General features: G+C 40.2%; 2 protein-coding genes and 1 long non-coding RNA gene across 3 annotated transcripts; 1 reads left to right on the top strand and 2 right to left on the bottom strand.

The window, feature by feature from the left end:
- On the top strand, window positions 1304–3088 carry LOC110400308 (homeobox protein vent1-like). The gene is made up of 3 exons (XM_021400089.1): window positions 1304–1808; window positions 1965–2203; window positions 2541–3088. The coding sequence occupies exons 1-3, from the start codon at window positions 1574–1576 to the stop codon at window positions 2913–2915; spliced, it is 849 nt and encodes a 282-aa protein (XP_021255764.1). The 5' UTR covers window positions 1304–1573; the 3' UTR covers window positions 2916–3088.
- On the bottom strand, window positions 4845–7040 carry LOC110400114 (homeobox protein vex1-like). The gene is made up of 3 exons (XM_021399742.1): window positions 6754–7040; window positions 6446–6639; window positions 4845–6065 (listed from the first exon to the last, which is right to left on the bottom strand). The coding sequence occupies exons 1-3, from the start codon at window positions 6887–6889 to the stop codon at window positions 5691–5693; spliced, it is 705 nt and encodes a 234-aa protein (XP_021255417.1). The 5' UTR covers window positions 6890–7040; the 3' UTR covers window positions 4845–5690.
- LOC110400040 lies at window positions 16379–18014 on the bottom strand. Its single transcript, XR_002439557.1, has 3 exons — window positions 17777–18014; window positions 17106–17309; window positions 16379–16561 (listed from the first exon to the last, which is right to left on the bottom strand). It is a non-coding gene; the product is annotated as an uncharacterized LOC110400040 (long non-coding RNA).

A 26765-nucleotide genomic window follows, 5' to 3' on the forward strand; every position in this document is an offset into this window, starting at 1 on the left:
CAGGCATGGGGTTATTCTGAAATGGCTGCTCTGAAATAAGATAGAAATAGTGGGAACAATGGTGCTTTTTTCTTCTGTAAAAAGAGGGACCGTGCACAGCTGTTCAGGAATAGCTACTAAATCTGGAAGTGATTAAAGTTAATGTGCAAATTCTGAGCTTTTTTGGGGAACCTGGTGCTTTGGACCTGTGAGGTTTAAAAAGCCCTCTGATATAAGACCATTTGTTCGGTGGCCCTTATGGGTCTGTTTCTGAGCCAGAGAGGGAACCTGGTTTCCAGCTCAGTGCCCAACTGCTTGGGCATTTGCAAGGACTTAAGCAAGCCAGCCAAAATGACACTCTGGTGTCAGCGGTAACTGAACGTCCATTAATGGCTGTGCTCAGTACCGCATGAAGGACGAAGCGATCTCACTGCCTGAGAAAGAGCGGCCTCTCTCAGCCCTGCCTTAGGGGATGGTGTTGAAAGGGAAGCTCCAGGAGCCGTGCAGGCTGTGCAAGGTGTTTGCATTGCTCCCGTTCCTGGGTTGCATCGCTCCCCTGCGACCGGGGCTAGAATGAGGCAGTGGGGGCTGCAGGGGTCGGTAACGCGATGCACTCATCCCAGTGGCCATGGATTTATGGGGATGCTTGAAACGATGAAAACGGGCAGCATGTACATGGTTTTCTCTCCGATCCGGGAAGTTCTGCGGGAGTTGGTTTGGTTGAGGAACGTGACGTATATACCGATTACTATTATTACTTAGAGAAAACTCATATTAACTCTTAAATCTGGGTGTTGCTCTTGTAGAAAGCCACAGGCCCCTTCCCCGTTCCACCTCGTCTCCCAGCTTTGCTGGGGTGGGAAGTGGGGGGGGATGCCTTCGCGGTGCCCTCCCCGCGTTACAAAGGCATCGCCCTCCTTGGGAAGCGCCGCGCGGACTGGGGACAGTTCAGGGCTGATGAGGTGCGAGCGCTGCTCCCTTCGCGCTTTGATCGCTCGAGTCTTAGGGAGGTCGGGGACGCTTTCTGGCTAGACAGGTGGCGCCAAGTTCAAGCTGAGAAGGCCCGCGGCACCGCTGAGCCTCAGCCCCGAGGATAGGGGGTTGTGGTCAGCGGCCCCCACCGCTTTTCCCCGGGTCTGCTCTGCAGGTGACGCGCCCGGCAGCGGAGCTGGCCGCCGGGAATCGCTCACCCCGCGGCCTTCCGCCGGGCCGGGCGCTCTCGGTGCCGGTTTCGGGTCTCTGCGGTGTGTGGGATTCCGCGGCAGGAGAGAGGGAGCGGATAAAAACCCCGCTGGTAGCGGCAACGTCGGTAACTTTAAACGCCCCTTCGCGGGGCTGGGCCTGCCCGTGCCCTGCCCTCCGGGGGAGAGGGGCAGGTTTGCACTTCAAGGGGGTTTCCCCGGCCCCCCAGACACGCTGGAGCCAGGGCCTTGTAGACATTTGCCAGACGTGTGAACTTTCCTCCTCGCTGGCAGCTGTTATCTCTGCGCGATTCCCACTTTGATGTGGCTTCACACTTGCAAAGGAGCCCGCTCGGGACTGGAGCGCCTGTATAAGAGGTGATCGAGGCCGGCAGCCCCAGCCCCTCTCCGCCATGAGCCAGGCCGAGTTTCCCCTGGCAGAACCCAAATCCCACGGGGTGCGGCCCCACATCTGCTGCGTTCCCCCTCCCCGCGCCCCCACCTCGCTGGGCCGCGGCCGCAATCCCCTCCTGGCCAGGGCCGAGCCCCGACGGGGGCGTCCGCGGCCGGAACAGCCCGAGCCCTGCGCCGAGCGGCCGAGCAGGACCAGCCCCCAGGAGCCCAGCGAGCAGTGCGCGTCGGAGCCAGGTGGGTGAGAAGGGTAGGGGGCGGGAGGGGAGGTGGAGAAGGGTGCGGGCGGGTGTGGGTCGGGACTTCAACTCGTGTCGGTGCAACGAGGGCGATGGAGGCACACCCCGGCTAGGGGAAGAGGCCTCATCGCCGCTCCATCCATCCCTTCGGCAGCCCCCGACGGCGGCTGGCTGAGCGCAGACGAGTCCTCGGGCTACGAGAGCGAGAGCGCGGGCGGGGAGCGCTCGGAAGCGGAGGCGCAGTGCGGGAGACGCGGGCGGCAGCGGCGGGCGCGGACCGCCTTCAACTCGGAGCAGGTGTGCCGGCTGGAGAAGACCTTCCAGCGCCAAAAGTACCTGGGAGCCTCGGAGCGGAGGAAGCTGGCGGCCGCCCTGCAGCTCTCGGAGGTCCAGGTGAGTACCGGCTGTCTCGCATGGCTGCGCTGAGCCGATCTAGTGATCTTCGGCTGGGTTCCGCTATTTACTACCTAACAAGTTAATTAGTCAAGCCTCGGTGTACATCGAGTTGTAAGTATCTTGCGAAGCTTTTAGCCGTTCTCAATGCCCTAAAGTGATTAATCCCCGCTCTGATCCTCCGTGCTTGGTTAGCTCGAACATCAGTCCAACCCAGTCGGTTAAAACAAAGCGAACACGGAAAGGTCTGGTGTACTGCCACTGTTTGTACTTTGCACGTGTAAGCAAAAGTACTGAGCCGTTTCTTCCACCCCTGCCCCTCCCTCTTATTTCTTAGATCAAGACCTGGTTTCAGAATAGGAGGATGAAACTGAAGAGGCAAATCCAGGACCAACAGCACAGCCTCGTGTCTCCTGCTCCACTCTACAGCTTCCCCCCGGGCACCACCCTGCCAGCCCTCCTTCCCGATGAAGGCTTTCCGTTGTCTTTCCACTATCCCTTTGCTCCACAGCACCAGAGACTCCTGCCTCTCCCCCCCGTGCCTGCTGTGCAGCTCAGCTTCTTCCCCAGATACGGTGCTTTGCAAAGCCCCTACTCCTTCATGGCAAATGAGCTGTCGTGCTACCATCAACACTTGCTTCCTCCTCATTCTTCTTTCCATCCAGTTATTCAGAATAAAATGGACAATAAATGCCATCCCGTGTATGCCTGATAGTGAAAACAAAACATGGCAGGCATAGGGGAAAAATGAAGTATGGTATAATGTATTGTTTTCTGCTCAGATTGATTTTTCTTTTGTCTAATTTGTAATTGTATATGTTTATTTTTTTAAGTGTAAAGAGTAATAATTTTATATTTGTACTAGCTAGTATTAAAACTTATTGGATGTGGTGCCTCTCAGTCTTCTCTATATCTCACCTCTTTGAAAAGCTCCTTTTCCCCCCCCCAAATACTGCTATCTTCCTTTGATTTCTAGTTGTGCTGAAGATACTCTAAGCACAGTTAAAATGTGTAATTGTGCTATGATGCACTTACAGTTTGTGCCTACAGCCTTTTTTGTACCTGCAGCTGCTGCCAGGGAGCTGAATGAAGAAAAGCCAGAGCAGAAACTTGCATTTGCAAGATTCCCCACAGTGTAGGACAAAATTAAGTTTAGCTTGGAATGGGAATTGCACATCCCCAGTTTTTATATGCATATAAATTGATAGGTGGTACATGTACAAAGTGGGTAAAGGTTTCACTTGTGAACTGCTGTTTGGATAATGGGGAAGAATTAAAATATTGCATACGTATTACCTGAATTTCCTGCAGTCACGCTGAGAGAGATTCTGTATCTTGTTACATTTGTTTGAGAGCCTGAACTTTGCCAGTTGTATAGTATCATGTTTGAGGCACAGCACAGGAGGAAAATGAAGGTGAGTTTTTCTTCTGAATAGTAATTGATGTATTGCTTTGCACTTCCAGCCCGTTTTCCACATGAGAGTTCCAACTGTGTTAATCACAGATGTTCATTAAGCTGATGCATTTTTTAAACAGTGATTGAATAGTTCAAATATACAGTGTGGAGTTCTAAAGTTTTACAATTACCAAAACCAGTATCTTGAAAAAGATTTAGGAGCATAATTAGAGTTCTGTTAATAGCCATATTATCTGAATGAGATTTTAATCTGCAAATTTGGCCTTTGATTCCCCACTGAATGCTCACAATAATTGCATATTTTGAAACATTCTTTAGGTGAATTGATGCTTTCAGGAGAAGCAGCATTTGAAGGGAGCAGCTTTAGTTTTTTCTCTAATGATCCTGAAACTTTTTCCCCTTCCCATTAAGAAAAAGTGGTCATTCTTAGGATCAGGGTTATCACTCCTCTCGGGAAAGGGATTAATTAGCACTTTTCCTTTAGAATTCAATGAAGTTTATTCAGTTCTTCTAAATGCATTAAAAACCAGATTGATTGCTGCGTTGTAGTCTTAATTTAATTTTCCCCTTGTCGCCCTCCATCCCAGGAGCTAGAAGAGTTTCGATGTAACAACCTGGGGGCTCCTCCCTTTCAAAACGATGTATAAACCTGATGCAGTCTTAACACTAACAGGTGCAAGGTTGGCAGCAAACTTGATGGTCAGCAGGGAAAGCAGTGTCTAGAATTTACAGGGTAACTGGTCCTGAGTCACCATGTTGCATTTTCTCTGGGCTGTACAGTCCGGGTGCACGGTGACAGATGAATGCATCCTTTGCCCCTTCAGCTCCTGGGCTACATTTCAGAGTGGAGTCCTGGTGGGGCAGGGAGGAAAGAGGGGTCAGTGTGTTGGGAGAGGGGAGTTCCTTTGAGTGACAAAGTTGGGGTTGTTCCCCCCCCCCCAGCCCTGTAAGTTATGGGTGCTTCTTGACAACTGTGGGTTGGAGTCTGTCTCCTATACCTCACTATCCCTTGTTGTCTCCCGAAAACTACAGGAGAGCTTTGCTCTCCTCAACCGTGAAACAGGAGTGGTGGGGTAGCGAAGAACAGAAGCATTGTACAATGCGATTGTAGGCCATGTTTGTCAACTTCTGTTTATTCACAATCTCTACCTAGAAGGGAGATATTTTAATGGACAACTGCAAAGTCATTTAACTAGAAAGCAGGTTAGGAAGATCAGGGGCAAGAGAGATGCAGTCACACCTGCTGGTGTTGCTCTGTGGTGATGCAAGGTATGCTTCTCACTACTCCCTACCTATAGGCTTGAATCCTGCCATTCTCTGTAAAGCTTGCTTGAGGATTTTAAGGAGCAGTCCCAAGTGTACCTGATGGCAAGCCCAATGCTGTGCTGCAGCTTCAAGTTATTGTAGATGTAAAAACTAACTGAAATATTTCAATTTTTGAGTGATATAATAGAACAAAACTTGGGAACAACTTGTAATTTAAATCTACTGCTGAAAATGCTCAAGTACATTTGGCACTGGCATCAAAAAGATGATTGACAACTAATCCTTTAGCTTCCTCTTTTTAAATGCAGCCACATAAAGGGGGGGTGACTTTAGAGACTATGCAAAATATATAGATGAAATACAATATTAGGCAACTTGTTTGTGTTTGGTCAGAGGGCTGACACCTATTATATCATTTTCATTTTAATTTGCTTGATGTTTACTAGCCTTTCCTTAAAAACCCCTAGTCACGTACAGCTATTCACTATGTTCTCCACATATTTCATTATGTAGTTACTGTATATATGGAAATATGATAAGTGCTCCCTTTTTTCCAGTGAGGAGCCCCACCTGATTATAGGCTATTTTCTAGAAATAAACTTTTGGATAAGAAGTGTTTCAGTACAGTGAACTGAAGGCTGTAGAAATTTCAAGTCATATGCTTCCACTCTCAATATTATACTTTGAGGTTGTTATTTCTTTTTAACATTAGGGAAAAAAAATAAGTCATCCATATATTTAATATAACTAAATAAATAATTACTCTTTAGATATTTGGTAGATTACAGATGATCTTTGGCGCTGTTAACAGGAAGGAAGGTAGGGCTGGAACCTCAGTCCTTTGTGGTCGTTGGTTAAAGTCACGGCTGGAATCACAGCAGAGTAGGCAGGCAGCGCTGGGCCGGGGTGGAGCAGCAAGGCTGTGCCTGGCAGAGCTGCGTGAGGGAGCTGAGCTGGAACAGGGGGCACCAGCTGGGCCGGGCCAGGCCCCGCGGGGTGGAGGGGAGCGCTGGGGGTAGAGGAGGACATGCTGACATCCACCCCATGAAGACAGCTGGATGCCCCCGTGTCCGGGTAACAGTGACAGGACAGGAACAGGCCTGAGACAAGGGCTTCCACCCTAGCATCCTGCGTCTCACGTTTAAATTTCATGCGGCGATTCTGAAACCAGGTTTTTATCTGGGGATAAAAAAGGAAAAGTCAAGAATCACCCTGCTCCTCTCCGTTCCGCGCAGCGACGCGCCCTGCAAGCAGCCCTGCTGTCTGACAAGCGGCGTAACGATAAAACGTGGGTCTGAGAGCGCTGTTCTGACGGATGGCACAGTGATTCGGCCCACCTGCAGCTCAGGTGGGGCAGGGCTGATTCCACTCCGAGCGGAATCCCGCAACGCCACCGCGTCTAGGCATTGTTTTAAGAGAAAAACGGCCGGAAATCTGGTATTTATGAGTCAGTACAGACCCATAAAGCCGTGCCAGCCGAAGTTCTCTGTGGCAGCGGGACAGAGCCAGCTGCAGACCCTCCCCTCCCTTCCCCTCCGTCCGGCCCCACACCCGCTCACCTGGCTCTGCGAGAGGTCTAGTGCCGCCGCCAGCCGCCTCTTCTCGCTGGTGCCGATGTAGCGCTGCTCGCGGAAGCTCCGCTCGAGCTCCTGCAGCTGCTCTGCCGAGAACTTGGTGCGGGGCCGCGCGCCACCTCCCACCTCCATCTCGTGAGCGGGGCTGCGCCGCCCCGGGGCCGCGTGTGCTGTGCGTGCTGCGGGACGGGAGCCGGGCGTCGGGGGGGCGGTGACGTGGGCAGCGCCGCGCGTGCCGCTGTCATTCCCCCGACGGCCGCCAGCAGCCGTCCCGCCGCGCGCCCTGCACTCACCCTGAACTGCGCGCCTCTCCCCTTCGCCTTCGCTACGGCTGCTTTGAGCCAACCACTCCACCGAAAAGCAGCGCTTCTCCATGATGGCAGGGCTTTTCCCGTTCTCCGAAGCCGTCCCGGCGCTGGGGGCAAACATTTAAAGCACCTTCCGCGGCGTGGTTCGCCGAGCATCAAATGAGGCCGAGAACAAAGGACTCAGTTGAGAGGCCTTTAATCTCCCTCTCAGGTGATTGTTACATCCGCCTAATCTCTGAGCGCCGCAGTTAGTGGGGCTCAAGGCTGCATGACCTGGCGCCAAGTTCAGCCCTGAGTCACCCCCTGGCCGCGCAGCGCTGATAACCGCATCGCGGCCTGCGCTGGCCATTATGACCCCGACTCGAACCACACCGCAATTTTCAGTCTTTATCTCCCCGGGAAGAAAGACGAGGATTCGGAAGGGGCTAGTGACAATAGAGAGAGAGATAACTCCAAATTTGGAGCTCTTCTTGCCTGCTTGGAGCAGCTTCTCTATCAGCAAAGCAAGTTGAGGTATGATTAAGTACTCCTTGGTCTTAGAAACTGGGGAAAACTATCGAGTTCTGGTATCTCCCTACGATGCCCGTAAGCAACGTGCTGCTCTTCGTCAGCTCAGGGCGCACTGGTGCTGTTTGAACTTGGAGCTTTTCACTGCTGCCCGTGAGGCTGAGGGCCGAGATAAGGGTGTTCTTTGCCCTTTGAATGCGTGGTGCAATTGCTGACTTGCGTTTATGCAGTATCCGATTCTTAAAGAAGTTTTCACGGAGGGAAGAGTTACAAGTAGATTGCAGGGGCATTAGCATGGCAGTTTGTTAGGTCATTTGTTAGAAATCAAGGTGGGAAGTTCTGAGCTCTCTAATAGGGAGTAGAATGAGTTAATTCTTATGAATTCATTTAAGACTAAGACTGGGCAATGAAATTATGCTTCAGGATGTTGGACAGGACGAGAAAGGCTGAGAAAATGACCAGTGGCTTGGAATATGTTCGTTCGTTCGTGTCTTAAAACATGTCCTTTCCCCACGCCCCAAGAAATGTGTGCATTTCAAAGTAAACAGTTCTGATGTTTTTATAAAGTAGATCAAAGAAGAGGAGTGTAAACTCTGTTCAGAGGCAGTCTGTTCGAGGATGATTCAGATAAGGGTGAGAAAAGAACCGCTTTTACGGTCTGAAGTGGGTTTGGGATGGCACAGTCCTTATCCTCTGCAAACGCGGGCTAACACATTTACAGGTTGTTTCGGTAAACAGCCGCCACTGCTTGAGTTTATACAGCCAGAGATAATGAACGAGCTTTCACACAGAGCCCAACGTGTTTGAGACATCATGTTAATTCAGAGACTTCAAAGAAATCCATGTCACGGCGAAGTATTTGCAGTGAGCTGGCAAAAGTCAAATAATGCCGCCCTTCAGGCCGTTTTCCTTTAAGGCTGTCTATATTTTCTGAGGCAATCATGGTTTTCTTTTTCCTCACATAAAATGCACTAGGAATGACGTGCCCTTTTGTTTCGAGTGCTGAAACCTGACGCGACGTTTTTAGAAGCTGCCTTGAGTCTGCTTCATACATATGTCCGCAGATCTTTTGTTCTCCTTGTTAATGAGAAGAGTTCTCTTGAATGTCATGTTGGGCACTTTGTTTCACTCTCTCTCTCTTTTTTAAGAGGTTCCCCACCCATAGCGATCTCTGACTTTTAAACACGACCAAGATGCAAGTTACAACTTATATCTGTCCCTTTTAATGAAGAAAAACAATCAAAACCCAGATACATTTGGAGGAGGAGACTGTTGCTAAGACTTCTTTGATGACAGCGAGACGTAAGTACAGTCAGAATGATTCGTCTGAAACGGGCCATTACACAGTTTTAGTTAGCGTTGTTCCTAGTCCTATAAACAGCTCTAGAATTTTAAGCATGCGATAAGTCAATTAATCGTAAATATGCATGGTTGAATCTATTGATTAGAGAGTTTACTGTGTAGAGAGCTCACTGCGCGGGTTAGAATCCTGCATGTTAGTCCCAGAAACGACGAGTTTTGTTTGGAAAAATTATGAAGACATAGTCAACTTCTTAAGTGAATCATTACAATGCATTTAGTGTTACAGATAACATCTAATCAGAAGCAGCAGTAAAACATCATTCCTTTATGTTATTGTTTCTACTCGTTAATTATTATTGTGCTTATGTTAGTAGATGAACAACAAAGGGAGTTCCGCTATGATGACAGTACTAAAATTTGCATTTTATTGTTAACACGGGGTTTAGTGTGCTTTGTTTTATTTCTGTAGTAATTGATTTTATTTATTTATTTTACCCGACCACATTGGAACAATTGCCTTTATAGCTTTTGGGAGAAAAGCTTTAGTTTCAAAAGGTACAGGAAATCAATATATAATTCTCGTAGTAATTTTCACATTCATGAAAGGATGAAGGGCTTCTGAAGCTTCTTCCCTTCTTTTTTTTTTTTTTTTTTTTTTTTTTTTTTTTTTTCCTTTCTCGTGACCGAATCACTTAGGAAAACCTTTACATAATTTGTACTTAAGAAGCTAGGAACTGAGGTTTCCACCTTGTCCAGTGTATACTGAAAACCAAATATCTTTTTGGAAGAGAGGGGAAACAGCAATCTCAATTCTTTCATCTGCTCTTAATAAAATCTTACACAGATTTGGGTAAGATTCACCCAGTAAGAATCACCCTGAGAAATGCTGCTGAGGATAATGCAATTGCTTTTAAAATACAAGTATTTTTAATTTATAGTTACAAGTAGCACAACACAGATGTACTGTGCTGCTCCTTAGACAATACAACATATTGGAAACACTATTTTTTGTCTTGGTATAATTGTCAGCAGAAAAACATGTTCTAACAAAGTGGTTGTGGTGGCTGCCCTTGTTTTAAATACTGGCCCATTTCTTGTCAACAGAAGTGAGGTCTTAACGACAAAACTTTCTTGTGATATTATGTGACTGCACTATAAAAGATATTCTGTGTTCTCCTATGTTATAATCTCAATATTATTTATAATATATATATTAATATATATAATTTATAATCAGCATTTTTTGTCCAACACGATCATTTTCCTGTAAAATCTTTTTTGCCATTTTTAATTCGGTTGATATTATACTTTTTTTTTTTGGTCAGACTATTTGCTCTTCATCATTAGAACAAAACTAAACAAGGATTTCGGCAAAACTAGGAGAGGGCACGTGTTTGGCCGTGGAAGTTATAAACATGCGAATGACTCATGTTTTAAAAGGCTAATGATCATGCTTTGTGTGTTATGACAACGGTTTAGTCGAGGTGCAGAGCCTCGCTTGAAGCGCTCCTCGCACCCTTCAAAGGATTTTGATGGAGTAATTGTAAGGCTGTAAGTGAGCACCACGCGAGGGCAATTTAAAGGGTCATTGCTGCGTGTTTCTAGTTAGCAGTTATCATTCAGTAGATCCTGTGGTGAAACGCCTATCTGTTTTTTCATTGATTGTTAGCCCTTTCTATGATTATTCAGAGGACAGAAAACACAATGACCAAAATTTTGAGGTAAATAGTGGGCTAGAGAAGTGTACTGGAAGTGTAACTGTTCCACGTCTTAGGCTGTGAAATAATGATAACCTTTCATGACTGAGTTTCCTGTTTTCTTTCGGTTATTTCAGTGCCCCATCTTATAGTAATTCATGCGTTTTAGTTATTGTATCAGTCGTGAAGAAATAAAATAGTTGTTCTCTCAGCGTTGATTTGGTTATGGAAAATATTAACATGTAGCAGCTGGGATTTTTGTCAGTATGCTAGCAGTGAAGGTATCTAATTTCTCTGATTTGTCAAGAAGTCTGCTTAGGTTTTCTGCTGGTAGTAAACAAATGGGAAAGAATCAGGTGTCTTTTTGACAACTGTGAGAGTTAAACCCAAAAGGCTGGATGAGCTCTGTAGCTTGTACAGAGGAACGCTTGGACTATGGAAGAGGAAGAAATAATACCTATTAGTAGTGAACAGTATTGTTGCTTTTGACAGATGAACAGTTTTTATATTCAAGAGGTCAGTATAGCTGTTCTCTTTGTCGAGATGGAGAGACTAAGGTAAGAAGTACCTTATTTACGGTCAAAGTAGTGATATTCAGAATTAAATTCAAGTAAAATAGTTTAAACAGAAATTGATATGTTACATAGGTATATCCCTATTTACATGAAAGGATTCTATAATATTATGTAATTAATATTGTGGATTTTTTAACTCAGTATCAATGACATTCATCCCTTAATTAGCTATCAGCATTTAGTTTTTCATACAAGCTAGGCACACCTAATTGCCAGGGATCAATGAAAGATAATCTCTTCCATTTCAATCCAGCTGCCTTCTATGCATTGAATTGTTCATCTTACACAAAATTTTGGCATCTCAGGAAGCAGAGCTGGCAAAAATGTGTGAATCTAGTGAACACCCCTTTTGCCAACAGGTAAACAACTAACCTCTATAGGAACATCTGTTAGAAGTTTTGTGAAATATTTAAGGAAGCTCTCTGAAACATCATCCGCATTTAGGTGTGTTCAGAAAAGTGAACAAAATTATTATGGGTTATTTACATAGAAAAAAAAAGAATTTGAGCAAAAGTATATACAATATTTTTGTATATTGCAGAAAAATATTTTGGATCTAAGCTTGTTCATTGAAGTAGTATCTTAATGGCAATGTTTAAAATTCTCAGCTACTACTTCCCCAAGAGAGTGGTCAGGCACTGGAAGGGCTGCCCAGGGAGGTGGTGGAATCACCATCCCTGGAGGTGTTCAAGAAACATTTAGATGTTGTACTGAGGGATGTGGCTTAGTGGGAAATATTGGTGATAGGTTGACAGTTGGACTGGGTGATCTTAGAGGTCTTTTCCAACTTTGATCATTCTGTGATTCTGTAACACTGCATGGCTTGATATCTTCATTTCTAGAGTAACTGTATTTTGTAGGACTGATGTGCAGATGTATATGTAACACAATGAAAATTAAATAATGATTTTTGAAGATTATTTTCACTTCATAGCTTTCTGAACACTCCAGCTGAACTTCCAGCTGAACACTCTAGTTAGATTAGTTTGACTTTGTAGTAAGTCATCTGTTTTCGCTGTGGTACTTCAAAATGAATGATGCTTGCTTGCATTGTGCAGGACCTTTTATGATGGTGCTGAATTATATCACTCTGAGCACTTCACAGTACTCCAAGCAAAATCTGCTAATGGGCTAAAGGCATGCACTTCCATTTGTTATTTACTACATATATCTCTAATTCAGCAATAGTTAAGTAATAGCTTAGTTTCAACAGTGCATTGTGCTCCTGTGAGGGGAAAGTCTATTATTGTTTTCAAGCCCCCTCTGACACTGGGTGATTTTTTTTTTATTTTTTATTTTTTATTTTTTATTTTTTATTTTTTTGTCTAAGCAATATCACATAATAAGAGGAAAAAAAAATAATGGATAAACACTACTTATTTGGAACTAAACTTGAAATAGTGTTCAATCTGAATTTAAACCTTCCCCCTCCCCCCACGACATACTATGATACAAAAATAAGCAAATACCCTTGCATTTTTCTTATTAAAAGAAATGACATGTTCGTGCAGGAAATTTGAGCTTGACAGAAGAAATAAATTGACAGAAGTTGTTTGGTATGTCATTACTATTTCTTTGTTATGAGATTTTCCTTTCTGCTTTCCCTTTACTTACTTAACACCTTTCTAAACCTATGGCTGACAAAGCTTTGATCCTTCAGAATGGAGGAGGAGACCTACGGAGGAAAAACAATGTATAGGGCCAGGAAGACTGAATTCAGACTGCATTGTAATATGTGCATCTTATCATAGAATTGGTCAGGTTGGAAAGGACCTTCAAGATCATCAAGTCCAACTGCAACCTAACCATACCTAACCACCACTAAATCATGTCCCCGAGCACCACATCCAAATGGTTTTTAAATACATTCAGGGAAGGTGACTCAACCACTTCCCTGGGGAGCCTGTTGCAGTGCTTAACAACCCTTTCTGTAAAGAATTTTTTCCTGATATCCAACCTAAACCTCCCCTGGCACAAAATGAGGCCATTTGCCCTTGTCCTGCCACCTGTCACCAGTGAGAAGAGACCAGCCCCGCCCTCAGTGCAATCACCTTTCACGTATTTGAAGAGAGAAATAAGGTCTCCCCTCAGTCTCCTCTTCCCCAGACTAAACAGCCCCAGTTCCTTTAGTCTCTCCTTGTAGGGCATATTCTCCAAGCCCTTCACAAGCCTTGTTGCTCTTCTTTGGACCTGTTTGTACAAACAATTCTGTGTTTGGTTTTGTTTTTAAACTTTTTATCTCTTAGTAGATTGCTTAATAAAGATTTATTGAGAACAAAACAACAACAAAAACAATGTGGGTGTGTATCAAAGCTCACTATATTTCGCTAATGGGGATAATTATCATTATTCTGAGTTCTGAAGGGGGTTGCATTACAGAAACAGCAGCTTTAAAAACAGAAGAGGGCAGAAACAACGTGGTGGCCGAAGAGTCTTCCCTCACTTGTCTCCTCATATGCTTCATAAAAGCCAAGTCCTTTATTTCCCGCATCTCTGCTTTCATAAGCCCAATTTTTCCTGTCTTGACGTGCTGTATCTTAAGTCCATTACGTTTCATCTCATGATAGCTGCTCCTTTCTTTCCGTACCTACCAGGAACTGTCAGCAGGGGGAGCGCAGAGAACGCGGCAGAGAAGTTCTGCTCAGGGGGCTCTCGTGGGAAAGGTGCTGCCCGACCCGAGCACTTTGCAGCTGGAGCATGCTGCAACAGAGAGAAAAGTGCTGAGTTCTCAACGCGTTGCCTATGGGATGTGTGAAGTCCAGTTGTTATGACTTAGCATTCTGAGGGGAGTGCATTTGGGACTTTTGAAAGTGAGATAAATTTTCAAGAGGCAAAGAACGTGTACAACCATAATGCTTCTTTACTGTATGTCAAGTCCAGGTATTAGGAATGGGAAGAACTAGAGTTCATCTATTAAATGGTAAAAAATATCAATTAAATGATAAAAAAAAAAAAGAAGAAAAATATTTTACGTGGATCCTGGAATGTGAATTTGAGGGCTTAGCTTTAGTTTAAAGTGAACCTTTATGTTCAGTGTAGTACGTTGTGAGTAAAAATGTTCTTATTTGCAAAATGCAACATTTAGAAATTCATTGCTTTCCCACTCTCATTTATGCCTGTGCTGGCAGGTAGTCTCATTACCTGTATTGCTACCTGTCTCTGCACTTATCACTGTAGAAAAATTAAACTTTTACATGTCAGTGAATTTTTGAAAGCAGCTGAGATGAACATATTTCCCTCAAGCTAAGTCCCAGCACTTCTTCCTAGGGTAAACCTGTCATGGCTTTTGTGTGTGAGTGCAGAGGAAATGTAAACACTCTTTTTTTCCCCTCAAATTGCAATTTCAATGATATTCCTTCTTATAAACAGTGTCCTTTCAAAGTAAGCAGCTTCTCTTCCTCCATTATGGTATTGCATCTGTTTATCTGCAAAATATGTTAGATCAGATAATTGACTCGGCTGAAAAAAGAATGCTGCAGAATTCTTTGCTCTGTCTTTTTGGGCACAGTTGTTCTCTGATCTAGGTGAAAGCACAGATACGATGGGGCAAAGACAGGAATAGGGAGTCATGGAAACTTCAAAAGTGCTCATGTAATACTCATTGCTACCAAATATGAGGGTTTGATGTCTGAAATAGATATTATTTCCCCTGTCTTGTGAAACTGTTGCATGCGGTGATAATGAAAGCTTTATGATGAGTTTAATGTAGGCTGACTTCTGCGAGGGCTTTTGTTAGATTGTTTCTGATATATTAAAATGCTTCAGGTATAAATAAAGCCCCGAAGGTTTATCAGTATCTCCCATTCCTGTATATGTTAAGTATAGAATGGAAGAAGGAACAAATAAATGATTATTTATTTGGAAAATATACAGAGAGCTAAAGTTTTTCTTTTTTTCATTAAGTATCAGGTGTTCCTGCAGGTACCATGCTATATAGAATAACTTGAACTACAGTATTGTGCTTTATTATGATTTAACCTTTTGTGTATGTGCTGTATATTTGGTGTCATTAGCTATGCCACTTATTTATTGACAGTGCAAAATTGGATGGCTGAAGTGATTTTTATGTATAGAAATGATGAAAAGCATGCAGTTCTGCAAGTAGACCACTATATGTTTGTCCTTACTGAGTGATTTCTCTTGATAATACGGATGTGCCTACATTTGCATTGTTTATTGAACTGATAATTTTGGTAATTAATTTTTGTACTTTTATAAATAGTTTCCATTTTTAAACTCTTATGCTGTTATTTGCTTATACATCTCATTTCAGAATTGGGACTTGCAGTATTTTAAATTAGTTTCATGTATCACTTGCAAGTACAAGCTGATACTATAAATTTATGCATAAAATATATACTAAATATCTAGTCAAAAATTAACTTAGAATATTGAAACAAATCTTGGTTCAGATGAGATAAAATGGCAAAAAAAGAAAAACACATTACACATTACAGAGTATCGAGGAACAGTTGTACAGCATGCTAAAATGAAGCCTGACATAACTACACTCCAGTCGTTGTAATGGAAAATGTTAGTGTTTATTGTAATGCATTTATATATATATACATAATATATTTAAATAGAGTTATAATGTTCTGATCATGTTTTTGCTGATAGAAAATCCACACCAACTCTGTGGAGAAAAATCGAGCATAAAACTACTTTTAATCCCTAAACTAGTGAATTTTACTAGCTTCCTTCTTTTACTGGAGGTAGATTTGAAATTATCTAGAATAATACTCAGAAGACTATTAGTCCTTTGCAGTTCTGGGCTTCCCTTTTCATGGAGCTGATATAGCATCCATGTTCATGGTAGTACTGATTACTATCTTTTTAAAAATTATTTTAGTATCCGATATTTTATATTCTTATCTGCTGATGGAGGTAGTGTGTCCAAACTTCCCCCTCTCCACCCTCCCCCCCACCCCCTCATGTCAGCCATGTTTGCTACGTTTGTTCTTGATCCTGATTTCATTCCCACCCCAACTGCTACCTTTGCTTAGATGACATTATTTTACTTATTATCTTTCCATTTAAACAATGTACACTCTTCTAAAGAAAAGTAAAAGGAGCATTGTTGTAGTCTTGTAGTGCAGGGTTCTTGGAAGTTTTATAGGTTAAATTTATATATATTATGTGAGATGTATTCAAGATAAAACATACAATTTTAATGCAATTTAATGTTTTATTTTATGGTTAGATTTAAGTTATATGGTGTTTTGTTTCCTGTTTATTTACATTTTAACTTGTTTTATGCAACTTTTTCCCACCTTTATATGTAGTAATTCTGCAGGTTTCACTTGACTCTGATTAGAAGATTTAGTATTTCTTTACATGAAAAAAAGCCTTCCATTTTTTACAAGTGAGATAAGGAATGTTATAACATCTTAAAATATTTATTTCGTCTACAATAGTATGGCATAATAATAAGTAAGTAGAATGTCTTGTAATGGACATAGTGTTACTTCCTCTATGCATGGAGTTTTACAAACCTTGTTAGAATTTGTGATAAAGGGTAATAGAAACTTTTGAACAGAGCACGAAACGTCAGTTTATTTGACATGCAGTATATATGCTTACATGATTTCATAATATTTTTTCACAGAACTGATGTGATACATCTCTATTTAGACTGAACAGAAACAACTGAACAGAAATATAAAAAAATGTTAACAGGAAAAAAAAACTCCAGTTCCTCTTCAAAGATGGCTGTGAATAAAAAGAGAAGAAAAAAATTAGTATGCTAACTACTTGATTTACTGTTTACCAAGCGTCTGTTCTTTTTTTTGTTTGTTTGTTTTGTTTTTACAAGTAAGAATTTACAAGCTGACATAATATAAGAGGTACATAGAATCTTGCAGGATCGGGTCCTAACAATAACTAGTACTTTGTGGACACCCAACCTGGGTAACGTATGCATGATCGAGCCTCCGTGCCCTGACTGGCAGTGCATTCCGTGAAGACTGACTCCTGACAACCAAGAGGTTTGGAGTTGCGCTTTTGCAGTCTGTGACTGTGTTTCCCTTACTTTCAATTGAAGGTTTATGGGAATAACAACTTCAGAAGTAGTTTCTTAGCAATGCATTTACTTTAGATGGAACAGTTTACCAAGCAGTATGCTAAATAGTTGGGTTGATGCTTAAAATACTATTCTCTTAAAGAATTAAATCACAATGAATTACAAATGAGAGTAAATAATATCACTACCTTGTGTTCATTTTTTGATGGTGAAGTGAGAGTTACATAAACTAACCTTTCATTTCTTTGTATGTCCATTCTCTCCATACATTTCAATAGTCATCTTGACAGCACAGTTTGGAATGAATGGCGAAGTACCTCAGTCGCCCCATTTTCCCATGCTCTATGCCTCTTTAGATCAAATTCTCAAAGAAGTATATGCATAGGAAAAAGGAACAACGAGCCAATTCAAGGTGTGGTGAGAGTATAAAGAGTAAACCTGTAACAAAAAATGCATAAAGGAGAATTGAAACAAAATATATTTTTGAAGTGCTTTTTTTTAATTCAGCACTACAGGGTTGTTAAAAAATAGCTAAGGCTAGAATAGAAGTTAAAGCATGAAACGAATAACTTTAATCCCTAGGGATCAGCAGAGATTTCAGTGTTTAGTATGTTAAAAACTCAGTGTAATTTCCTATTTTGAAATACACATAAGAAAATGGAGCTCTCAGAAAGAAGAAATGTACTTATTTTTGTAGAAATGATCAGAAGCGGAATTACAAGTCAGTAAAAGTACACTGTCTTCATTTAATAAAGTTGGAACTGCTGCACAATATTTAAGACTTGGATTTAAAGGCTGCAAAAATACCTATTAGAATTACCCGATAAATATATGAGAGGAGAAAAAAAGAGTTATATCTTACAAAATACTGTAAAATCAGCTCTGAAAGCAAAAGAAAGACATACCTGGTTAGCTGTCTGATGCTGGAACTGCAATAGCTTCGTTTTCATGAGAATTTATGCTTTGCTCAAGACCTTGAAGAAATATGAACAATACGATGTAACTGTTTTCGTAAGTGATAATCAGTTTGCCCCTTGCCAAGGTCTTTGCTGCACCTGCAGATTGGGTGCGCAAAAAGCACTGCTTTGTAAAACTTCTGAAAGCTTGGAAAGTATCATTCATGTGTTGGGGGAGGTAAAAATGGGAGTGCAGTGGGCAAGAGGACTGATAGGAATAATTGAAGTGATGACTTGAAATGTGCGCTCAGAATGAAAATTTATCATCTGTGTTTTCTTTCACATACGTCAATGGGTTTGGAAAATGTAAATCTGGGAGAGGACTTCTTGTCCTGAAGGGCTGTGCTGTGTTTTCTGTCTACCACCCCCCCCTTCTTCCAGAGCAAACTTTTTTTGAGAATCTCTATCAATGTCCTTCACTGCAAATACAGCTTTACTGGGGAGATATCAAGGCCTGTGTACAAGGCTTTCCTCTGCTTATCCAGGCACCAGTGAGGCTCCCTGCTGGATGCCAAGGCTGGGAAATATCTTTCACTGTATTTAATCCTATTTTTTAACAAGTTCTTCAACCATTTGCTTTCAAGTTGCTGTCTTTTTGTTAGGATCTTCGTTATGACACAGCATTTGAGCAACTATGTAAAGGTTTTATAAATTAGGATAAATCTGGAGAGATCAGCTAAAATCATTTACAATTGATTCAAGTTAACTCAGAATACTACAGTGTCTCAGGTAGCTGCAGTACTAACTGTGCTAGTGCTAGTGATTATGTGTAAGTTTGTACAATCCCAAAATTCATTAATTCTACTCTTGCAGTGTTCGATTTGTTTCATTAGATTCCTAGTATTCATTTCACAATCTCAGGTTCAGTTTGTTCATTTTTGTAATGACAAACAGTCATTGTAATCTGTCCTGTGTACAACGCCTTGGAATAAAAAGATATACCTGTATTTTTTTTGTGGTGAAACTCTCTCAAGATTTTTGCTGAAAATTTGATTCTTTGAAATTTTCTTCAGAGAGGTCCTGTGCTTCTGGACTGAAGCCATCCTACTTGTGTTTTGAAGAAAGTGTTGTGTGCTATATAACATGCAGGGCTTACTTCAGCTGTGCTATGCTTTCTGCCTTTAATCAGACAGTTATATCATTGGGAAAGAGAAAACCTATCCCGCACAAACATAGAGTTTTCTGAGCAATTTATAAGATAGAGCACTGAACTGCTTAATCAGTAACTGGCCCATAGGCAGTGTTTAATCATGAGTCCTAGGCTATCTAAAACAAAGTGAATGCATTAAGAAACATGAAAATGTTACGTTTTGATATAAATTTGTACACAAAGTTTTGGTAAGGGCTTAGCCCTTAATTATATCCAGAGCGAGGTCTGTCAGTTCCATCTTTATGAACAAGAGTGGCTGTTCAGACGTGTTCTCACTGAGAGTAGTAAGATTCTTTCATTGTGTGAGAAAGAGCAGTCTCTTGATTTGATGTATTTTTTTTCTGGTTTATAATTGGTATTATTTATTGATTGGAAAAATACCCGGTACAGCCGATAGGTAATTTAACAGTCTCTCAAGAACATAATGAAAGTGTACTTGATTTGGATTGCATAATTAGTCATTTAGTAAGTGATGCATTTTATTCGGAGAGATAAAAATAGCAGGCATCTTTGAAATTATAGAAAAAAATGACAGGAATGGATTTGTCAGTCTTTTGTCTTTGGTGTTGAATACAAAGAGGTGATTTGATCCCTTTTAGCCTTGACGCATGCTCTCTGAATTGTCCTACATTAAGGCTTTCCTCTGAAAGGAGGAATATCTACAGCTACAGTAAAACGAAGTAGCTTGAAGTTGTAATGTGTGCGAGGGTGGATGTTGTCAATATTTTATGAATTTGATGTGTAATTTGGTATCATAAATGTTTGTATTTAATACCTTTCCCTATGACAAGATCCATGCAAACTTCAGCTCATGCACATATGTGAGTGAAGCTGTGGATCATGGCTATAAGCTGATTGCTTTCTATTATTTTTATTATTATTAAATGCAGCTGAATTGTGCAGCATTGATGCATCTTAGTGGATATCTTTTGTTTCAATACTCTGAGTGGTTAATGAGATACAAAATACCAGCTATCTTGTAATGTATTCTTAAAATGGCAGATTTTAGTACTTGTGAAGACCTGGAACATTTTTTTCATCAGCTTACACAAGAGTTCTCTCTTGGATTATGTTTTAAATGAAATGAAATTTCATTTCATTTATGGGTGGTTGCGTGTGTGTGTGTGTGCATTCTTACACAGGTTCACTTAATGGCCACAAGATGTGTTTTTATTTCCTTCTTTTTTCCCCCCCTTTAGGCATGTTTTACCTATGGGGCTTTTTGTAGAATCTTAATTCATAAGGTTTTGTGCTTTGTGGGAACAAGGATGAAGTATATTGAAAAAAATCTCACTTAAAACATGATGTGAATATATCTCTAAAAGAATAAAGAAATCTCAGGATTGGGGAGGGGAATTCTGCTTAGAAATTGGATTGGACACTCTCAAATCTACTTTTTTCAGTTAATAATTTTGTGTAAATTAAGACTACCTCCAGTGATGTAGAGGTATTTGGCTTTGAGTTACTTCTTGCAGCTCCCTAAAAATATGGAAGTGCCATATTATTATAATTGGCATTCGTAATTTCTAATGTGAATATCTGAATGTACAATGCCTTATTAAAGCTGAGGGCTGGCACAAGTTCCTACTTGCAACGTAAATTCTCAGTGGAACATGAAAGCAAAAGCTGCAGAAATCCTGTGCTGAGTTTTCTTCTTGCTGATTTTAAGTAAAGTACTAAGACTCATGGTACGCCAAGCAGCCAGGTCTCATTGTGCAGAGATTTGCTTTTACATGGAGTGACTAATAGGATAAAAAGAGTTCTATATTCCAGGACGGTGGGTTAAAGGAACATTTGTCTTGCAAATTCTCAGTTTGTGAATTCTGTTTCATCAGTATCCAGTTCCTCCACAAAGCCCAAATATTTGATTGGCAAGGATAAATCAAAGTCTCTTCAGTTTGACTGCTCCTTTTCCAAAATAAAATAAATAAATGCATCAGCTCTCCATTTATTATTGAGAGAAGATTCCCTAACTCACTGTCCTCTAAGCAACAGGATCACAAAAATGTTAGCATTATCCTTTGAATAGTCTAATGTTGAAAATAACTGCAAATCTGGCATTTACACCTTGAGATATAAACTCCCCCTTTTCATGTTTGTGTAGCAAGTGTACTATTTTACTATGAATTGAAGTCATTACACACAGGCCAATGTTGGCTATATCTGTGATGTCAACATGTGATGTCTTATTTTTCTTATGCTAATAAATATTTCCACTTATTTCTATTTTCACTTTTCAGTGAGCTCCCAAGAAAGCGATAGTCCACCTACAGCATTAGATATAGTTTTAATGTTTCTTAATATGTTGCCCTATGTGGAGCAAAACTTTTGGTATAAGAACAAAATTTAGATGTTTTTTTTTTGTATTCTTTCCTGCTGTATTAAACAGGAGCAGCCTCTTTTACTTTGAAGGACTTTCATACATAATCAGCACCTATACAAGTCTCCTTTCATTCACTGCTGAGAAGTTTGTGCTTCTGATTAATCAAAGATGACAAGGTTCACTGCTACATTTTCAGCTGAGATTCTTTGGCTTTCTACTTTACAAAACGCTTTTTCTTACACATTTACAAACTTTTGATGAGCTTTCTAGAAATCTTCTGTTATAATTCACCTTTTGCCATGGTACAATAACTTACTTGACAGGTTGCTGTGGGGCTGATCACATTGCTCATTGTGCTGACTAATTAGTCAGAACTAATTTGTGATGCTAATTGTCTCATTGTTTTCACCTACTCCCTGTCCTCTCTTTTTACTTAGCTATATGGAACAAGAATTTTTTGTTATTTAATGGGCATAACAGAATACAGTCAGGGTCTGTGATTATGCCTTTAATAATTATGATAATGATGAACTCCATTCAATGAAACTAGAGCTCTGCATTTCCCTGTGTGTTTCACACAAAATAAATAATAAAAATAGATAGGCCCTTAACAGTCTTGGCAGAGTTGCCAGGGTCTGTACAGACAAAACTGTTGAATTTAAATTATGGCTCAGGGAAGTTTATAAATTTGTAATATATTCTGTAATATGGCACACTAACCCAGACTAATAAATGTAATTAATTTTCTTGCAGTACTTGAGATAAACATTACAGTGGAAAACATAAAAGTGCTGTAGATGTGCTTGTTATTTATATCTGATGTTAGGCTTTAGAAGTTTTACAGGGTAATGCTCTGCTCCTGTTGAGGTTCTTAATGAGTATAAATTATTTCACTACTCAATGTCTAAAGGTTTAGATGTTTTGCTAAAAGTAGGACCTTTGCTATTAAATTTAGGAGAATATACTGAAAGCATATAAGCAGGTGGTAAGTGATCCTTGCAAAGATGTTGCATAAAATCTGGTTATATAAGCAAGAGAGGATGAGATTTCTTGTTTGAAAATATCGTTATAATTCTGTAACTAAAGAAATTATGGTATCATTTTTACTAAATTGTTTTAAAATGAAGGCCCAAGAACTGCGCTCAGATAGTCGGAGCATAAGTATAAAAAATATGTTATTAAAGTGAATTGTGATGGTCAAATATGTTGGAAAGAAAGTTTGCATACTTTGTGTCTGAAAGAATGGAGTTGGCAAGCATGCTAACTGCTAAAAGAATGCAATATACGGTGGTTGACCTTCAAAATTCTTTTCCTGAGCCAAGTAGCATGAGCAAATTTGATTGTTTGCAAACTGTAGGAAAAAAAATTAATGAAACTAAACTGAAATAAACTCATATTCAGTGATCTGTTCAGCATTCACTGAAATCAAATTTGACCTGCAAAACAAAGCAGAAACTGAGCCTAACCATACAGATTCATTAGAAATTCAACACAACTAATACTATTTCTCTTTTATAAGTAAGGTTTTCTGAGGATTTTCAAGTTCCACTCTAGAGTCATTTACTCAAAGGAAAGTTTTTCTACCTCTCATTGTCCCTGCTGTTCTTTTTGAGGAGAAAAATATCTCAGTATTTTCGATATTTTGAGATCTTCCCTTTTACCTCTCCCCCAGATTTGGCTTTTACATTTTTTTTTAAATAAACACAGTTAAATTATACTTAGATATGTGCTTGTAAGGCTAGTCTATGTTTAGAACTTGAACAAATGCAATTACAGTGTCACATCGGTGGAGTAGAGCTGTTTTTGAGCTGCAGATTCCTCTGTACTACCAGGCTGCCAGCTCAGCTTTCTTAATGGTAAAATAAAAATCCTTTGGGTACACTTTTTCTCATCAGGGCTGTCTAAATTTGAACTGTTATTGCTCTTTGAACTGTAAATGTTGATGCTGGTCATTCTCCCCCTCACAATTAGTATCTCTGAACTGAAATGTGGTGCTCTGCTACTCATGTATGAATTGAATTCATTCACTACATGCTAAAGTTCGCAAGATTCTTTTTCAGGCAGGTATACTCCTGAGAATCGATTGAGAAAATATGCTGAACAACTTAGTAGCTGACAATACCTTTGTGTCCTCAGCAGGACAAGCAACTGGTTCCGCAATTCCCTTGAAAAACATTATTGAGCATCTTCTAATGTTGTGACTGGGGGAACAAGCTACCCTAAGCCTTTTGTAAGATATATACTGTCAGGTAAAGATCAGCAAGGTGGCTTTGCTTTATTAGCTTCCCATATCTGAAGTGAATCTTCCTGTATGATCAGATTGGATCACTGAAACCAGTTCAGCAATGTTACGTGAAGTTACCTTTATGTAACTCTCATTTCAAACCCCTGAAGACTTATTGCCCTCAAGTAAAATGGTTGTGTTTAAGGCTGAGCATTGATGGAAGCATTTGAACCATTAGCACCTGGTGTTTCATTAGGAAGGAGCATGTCAACAGTTCATAACATTTTTCTCAATTTGTCTTTGCAGATGACTTCATTGTTTTCACTAATTTTACTTAATTAGTGCATTAACTAAATGCAGGTGGACTTGGTATAACATTGGAAATTTAGCATGTTCATCTTAAAACCTCACTGTTCCTGTTAGTGAAAGCACTGAGGAATATGTTGTCAAAAGCAAATCCTTAATTAGGTCAATTATAAATCTGTCTAAAGATGTTGTTTAGAGAATCTAGCGGTTCAATGTGTCTAAAGATTTAAAGAATCTAGCACTTCACTGTCGCTTTGTTTTCTCTCTGAATCAGTCATGTGCTTCTGCTGATGGCCTTCAGTGTAACTGTCTGCAAACAGATTCAATTCACTGGCCTGTTTCCACTGAAACATTTTTTCAATAACAACAAAACAAAGAGTAAATTTCAGCCAGATCAGGGAGATGCAGAGAAAAAGAAGGGGAAATGAGGCCTTCTCATTTCAGTTGAAGAAGGACTGTCTAGCTTGAATGCAGAACCACACCTTCAAAGTATAAACAGTTAAAATAATAGAATGACTTTTTTTCTATGTCCTGTCTCAAGATGATGCAGCCGGTAACATCAGCTGCAGGTCTCTAAAAAAACATTAGCAAGTACAGATCAGCTTCACTGTCATTTGTTTGCGTGAGGTTTTGTTCCAAGCAGTGGTAGAGCTCTACAAAGATTAAGATTATTGCTGTATTTGGATAATTCTTTATAAAAGAGTACATTTCAAATGTGTGTGGAAAAATGCCTACGTGCTAATACAATGTGAGGATTTCTTTGACCTTTCAGTATGTGGATTGTTTCACAAGATGTCATGTTTTTGAAATGTTTTGATTTCTCTTTCCTTCCTTTTCCCCCAATATTTCTATTTTTTTTCTAAGTATGCTAATTCTTTGAGAAAAACAATAATTTCATTTGTGAAGAAGGATTTGCTTTATTAATTTGTTTTAAAACTATTTAAATGTGATTTGTTACTTATTGATTTGGAAGCTCCTGAGCTGAGGAATTATTTCATAAACTGTCCCTAAAAGTGATTAGGAAATGGTGGTAGCACATTCAAACAAGTTGTTAGCCCTAAATGCAAAGTAATGCATCTCCTATGGATCAAATTCTCACCTGCTGTGGGTAAAGATTTGTGAGCTGAAACCGCTGATTCACGGCAGCAGGATAGTTTGTGTTGCACAAATAAACTACACACTGAACTGAAGTTCATTTCTTACTGTTTGTGACCATGTTCAAACTTGAAAAATGGGCATTAATAAAAGGGATTTCTGAACATTTAATCTTTTACATAAGTCTGAATCTTTTTTGTCAATAGCTAAACCACTCATGTCAAAAAGCATCATGCCCCTCAGGTTCAAAAGTTTTACAGGTTTATGTTTAGAAGAACTATTTCAGATGAATTTCTAAGGAAAACCTCTTGGTAGATATTATCTGGAAAAGCAAACAAAACAACAACAAACAACCAGCAGCACAAAATAAAACAGCAAAAATCTTTAGAGCTTATATAGTTAATTAATATTTTAATGTTTTGACATTGTGATGTTTTTCAATATGTTATACTGCCGGAGTGGCAAATATTTTTGATCAAGTTCAAGCAAGTCCTCTTCAAATTTAATTAATTACTCAGAAAATGAAAGGTACAGCTGCTTATTCTACCTTGTTGTCACTGAGGGCATGCAGCGTTCTCAATAATCTCACTAACAAGAGGTTTATAATTGTTTTCTACATCCTTTGAAATATCAGTATTACCTTTTGAATTTGCCTGTCTGATATATTGCTAACAGCAGCCTTGACGGAAAAAACAAAGACTTTGCTTACTTACTGATATCAAATAAGCTGGGAAAGAAATTAGTGAGGAGACAGAATTATCTTCTTTTCCTGCCTGAGGGAGTAACAGCAGAATTAACCTTGAGAACTGTTTGGAGAGCATTCTTGTGAAAGCAGAATGACACAATGTTAAAGTTATGGCTATGAAGAGGTCAAGAGTTCTGGACAAACTGCAGGCAGTAATATTTTATTCACTGAGGTCTTGAAGCAGTGCTGCAGCAGACCTCTTTTTGCTAGGATTTCTGAGAGCAAATACAGTAACTTCTCATTTTCTGTAGCCTGTTCAGAGGGTTTGTTAAAAATTCTTGTGTTGTTCACTTTTCTTCTTAAAAGCAAGGCTTCATTCATGTATCCTATTTGAACATGTGAAAAAAAAAATGGCACTAGAATTGTAGTCAGGCTTAAATTCTTGCTTCTGCCTCAGGCTCAGCAATAGATTGATCTCAAAGATTAAATAATTGAGTGTGGTAAGAGCAATATTCTAAGTCATTTGATATATACGAGGAACAACTTCTACTTGTAGCAACCTGCTGGAAAACTATTGGCCGTGTATTCTGTACGCTATGATTGGAGATATGTTTCAGGACATTAAATTTTGTTAATATTCTTAGGTCAGTAGGACATACTAACAAGCATATTTGCATAATGTAGTCTTCTAGGCTGCTTTTAAGATTTCTTCTGATTTTTTTTTTTTTTAAACTCATATCCCTTCAAAAATGGTGCATCTTCCAGTATAATTTGGGTGCCTTCATTACACATTAAGTTCTTAGTTTAAATAAGGTTATGGGATAATTGAGTTGTACTAAAACCAAAACTAAAAATGGCCTTGAAGATTTGCATTTGTGATCTCAAATAAAGAATTTGAACAAATACTAGCTAAATCTGAATTAAGCTTGACCGTTTAAATAGCTTTTGCTAGGAGAAAAATATTCCTATTGTATGTTGATTATCTCATGGTAACTAGCACATAATAATCTTGTGTAGATGTGGATACCTATAATTTCCCTAAGGTTTACTTGTTTGAGGTAAATTATTGAAGTAAACTTAAGATTGAAGTTAATCTGCTAATAACCATGTCTGTATTAGAGGATAAAGTAGCAGCCAGCTTATGACAGATGTACA

The sequence above is a fragment of the Numida meleagris genome, chromosome 5 (assembly GCF_002078875.1).
Source record: "Numida meleagris isolate 19003 breed g44 Domestic line chromosome 5, NumMel1.0, whole genome shotgun sequence".
Lineage (NCBI taxonomy): Eukaryota > Metazoa > Chordata > Aves > Galliformes > Numididae > Numida > Numida meleagris.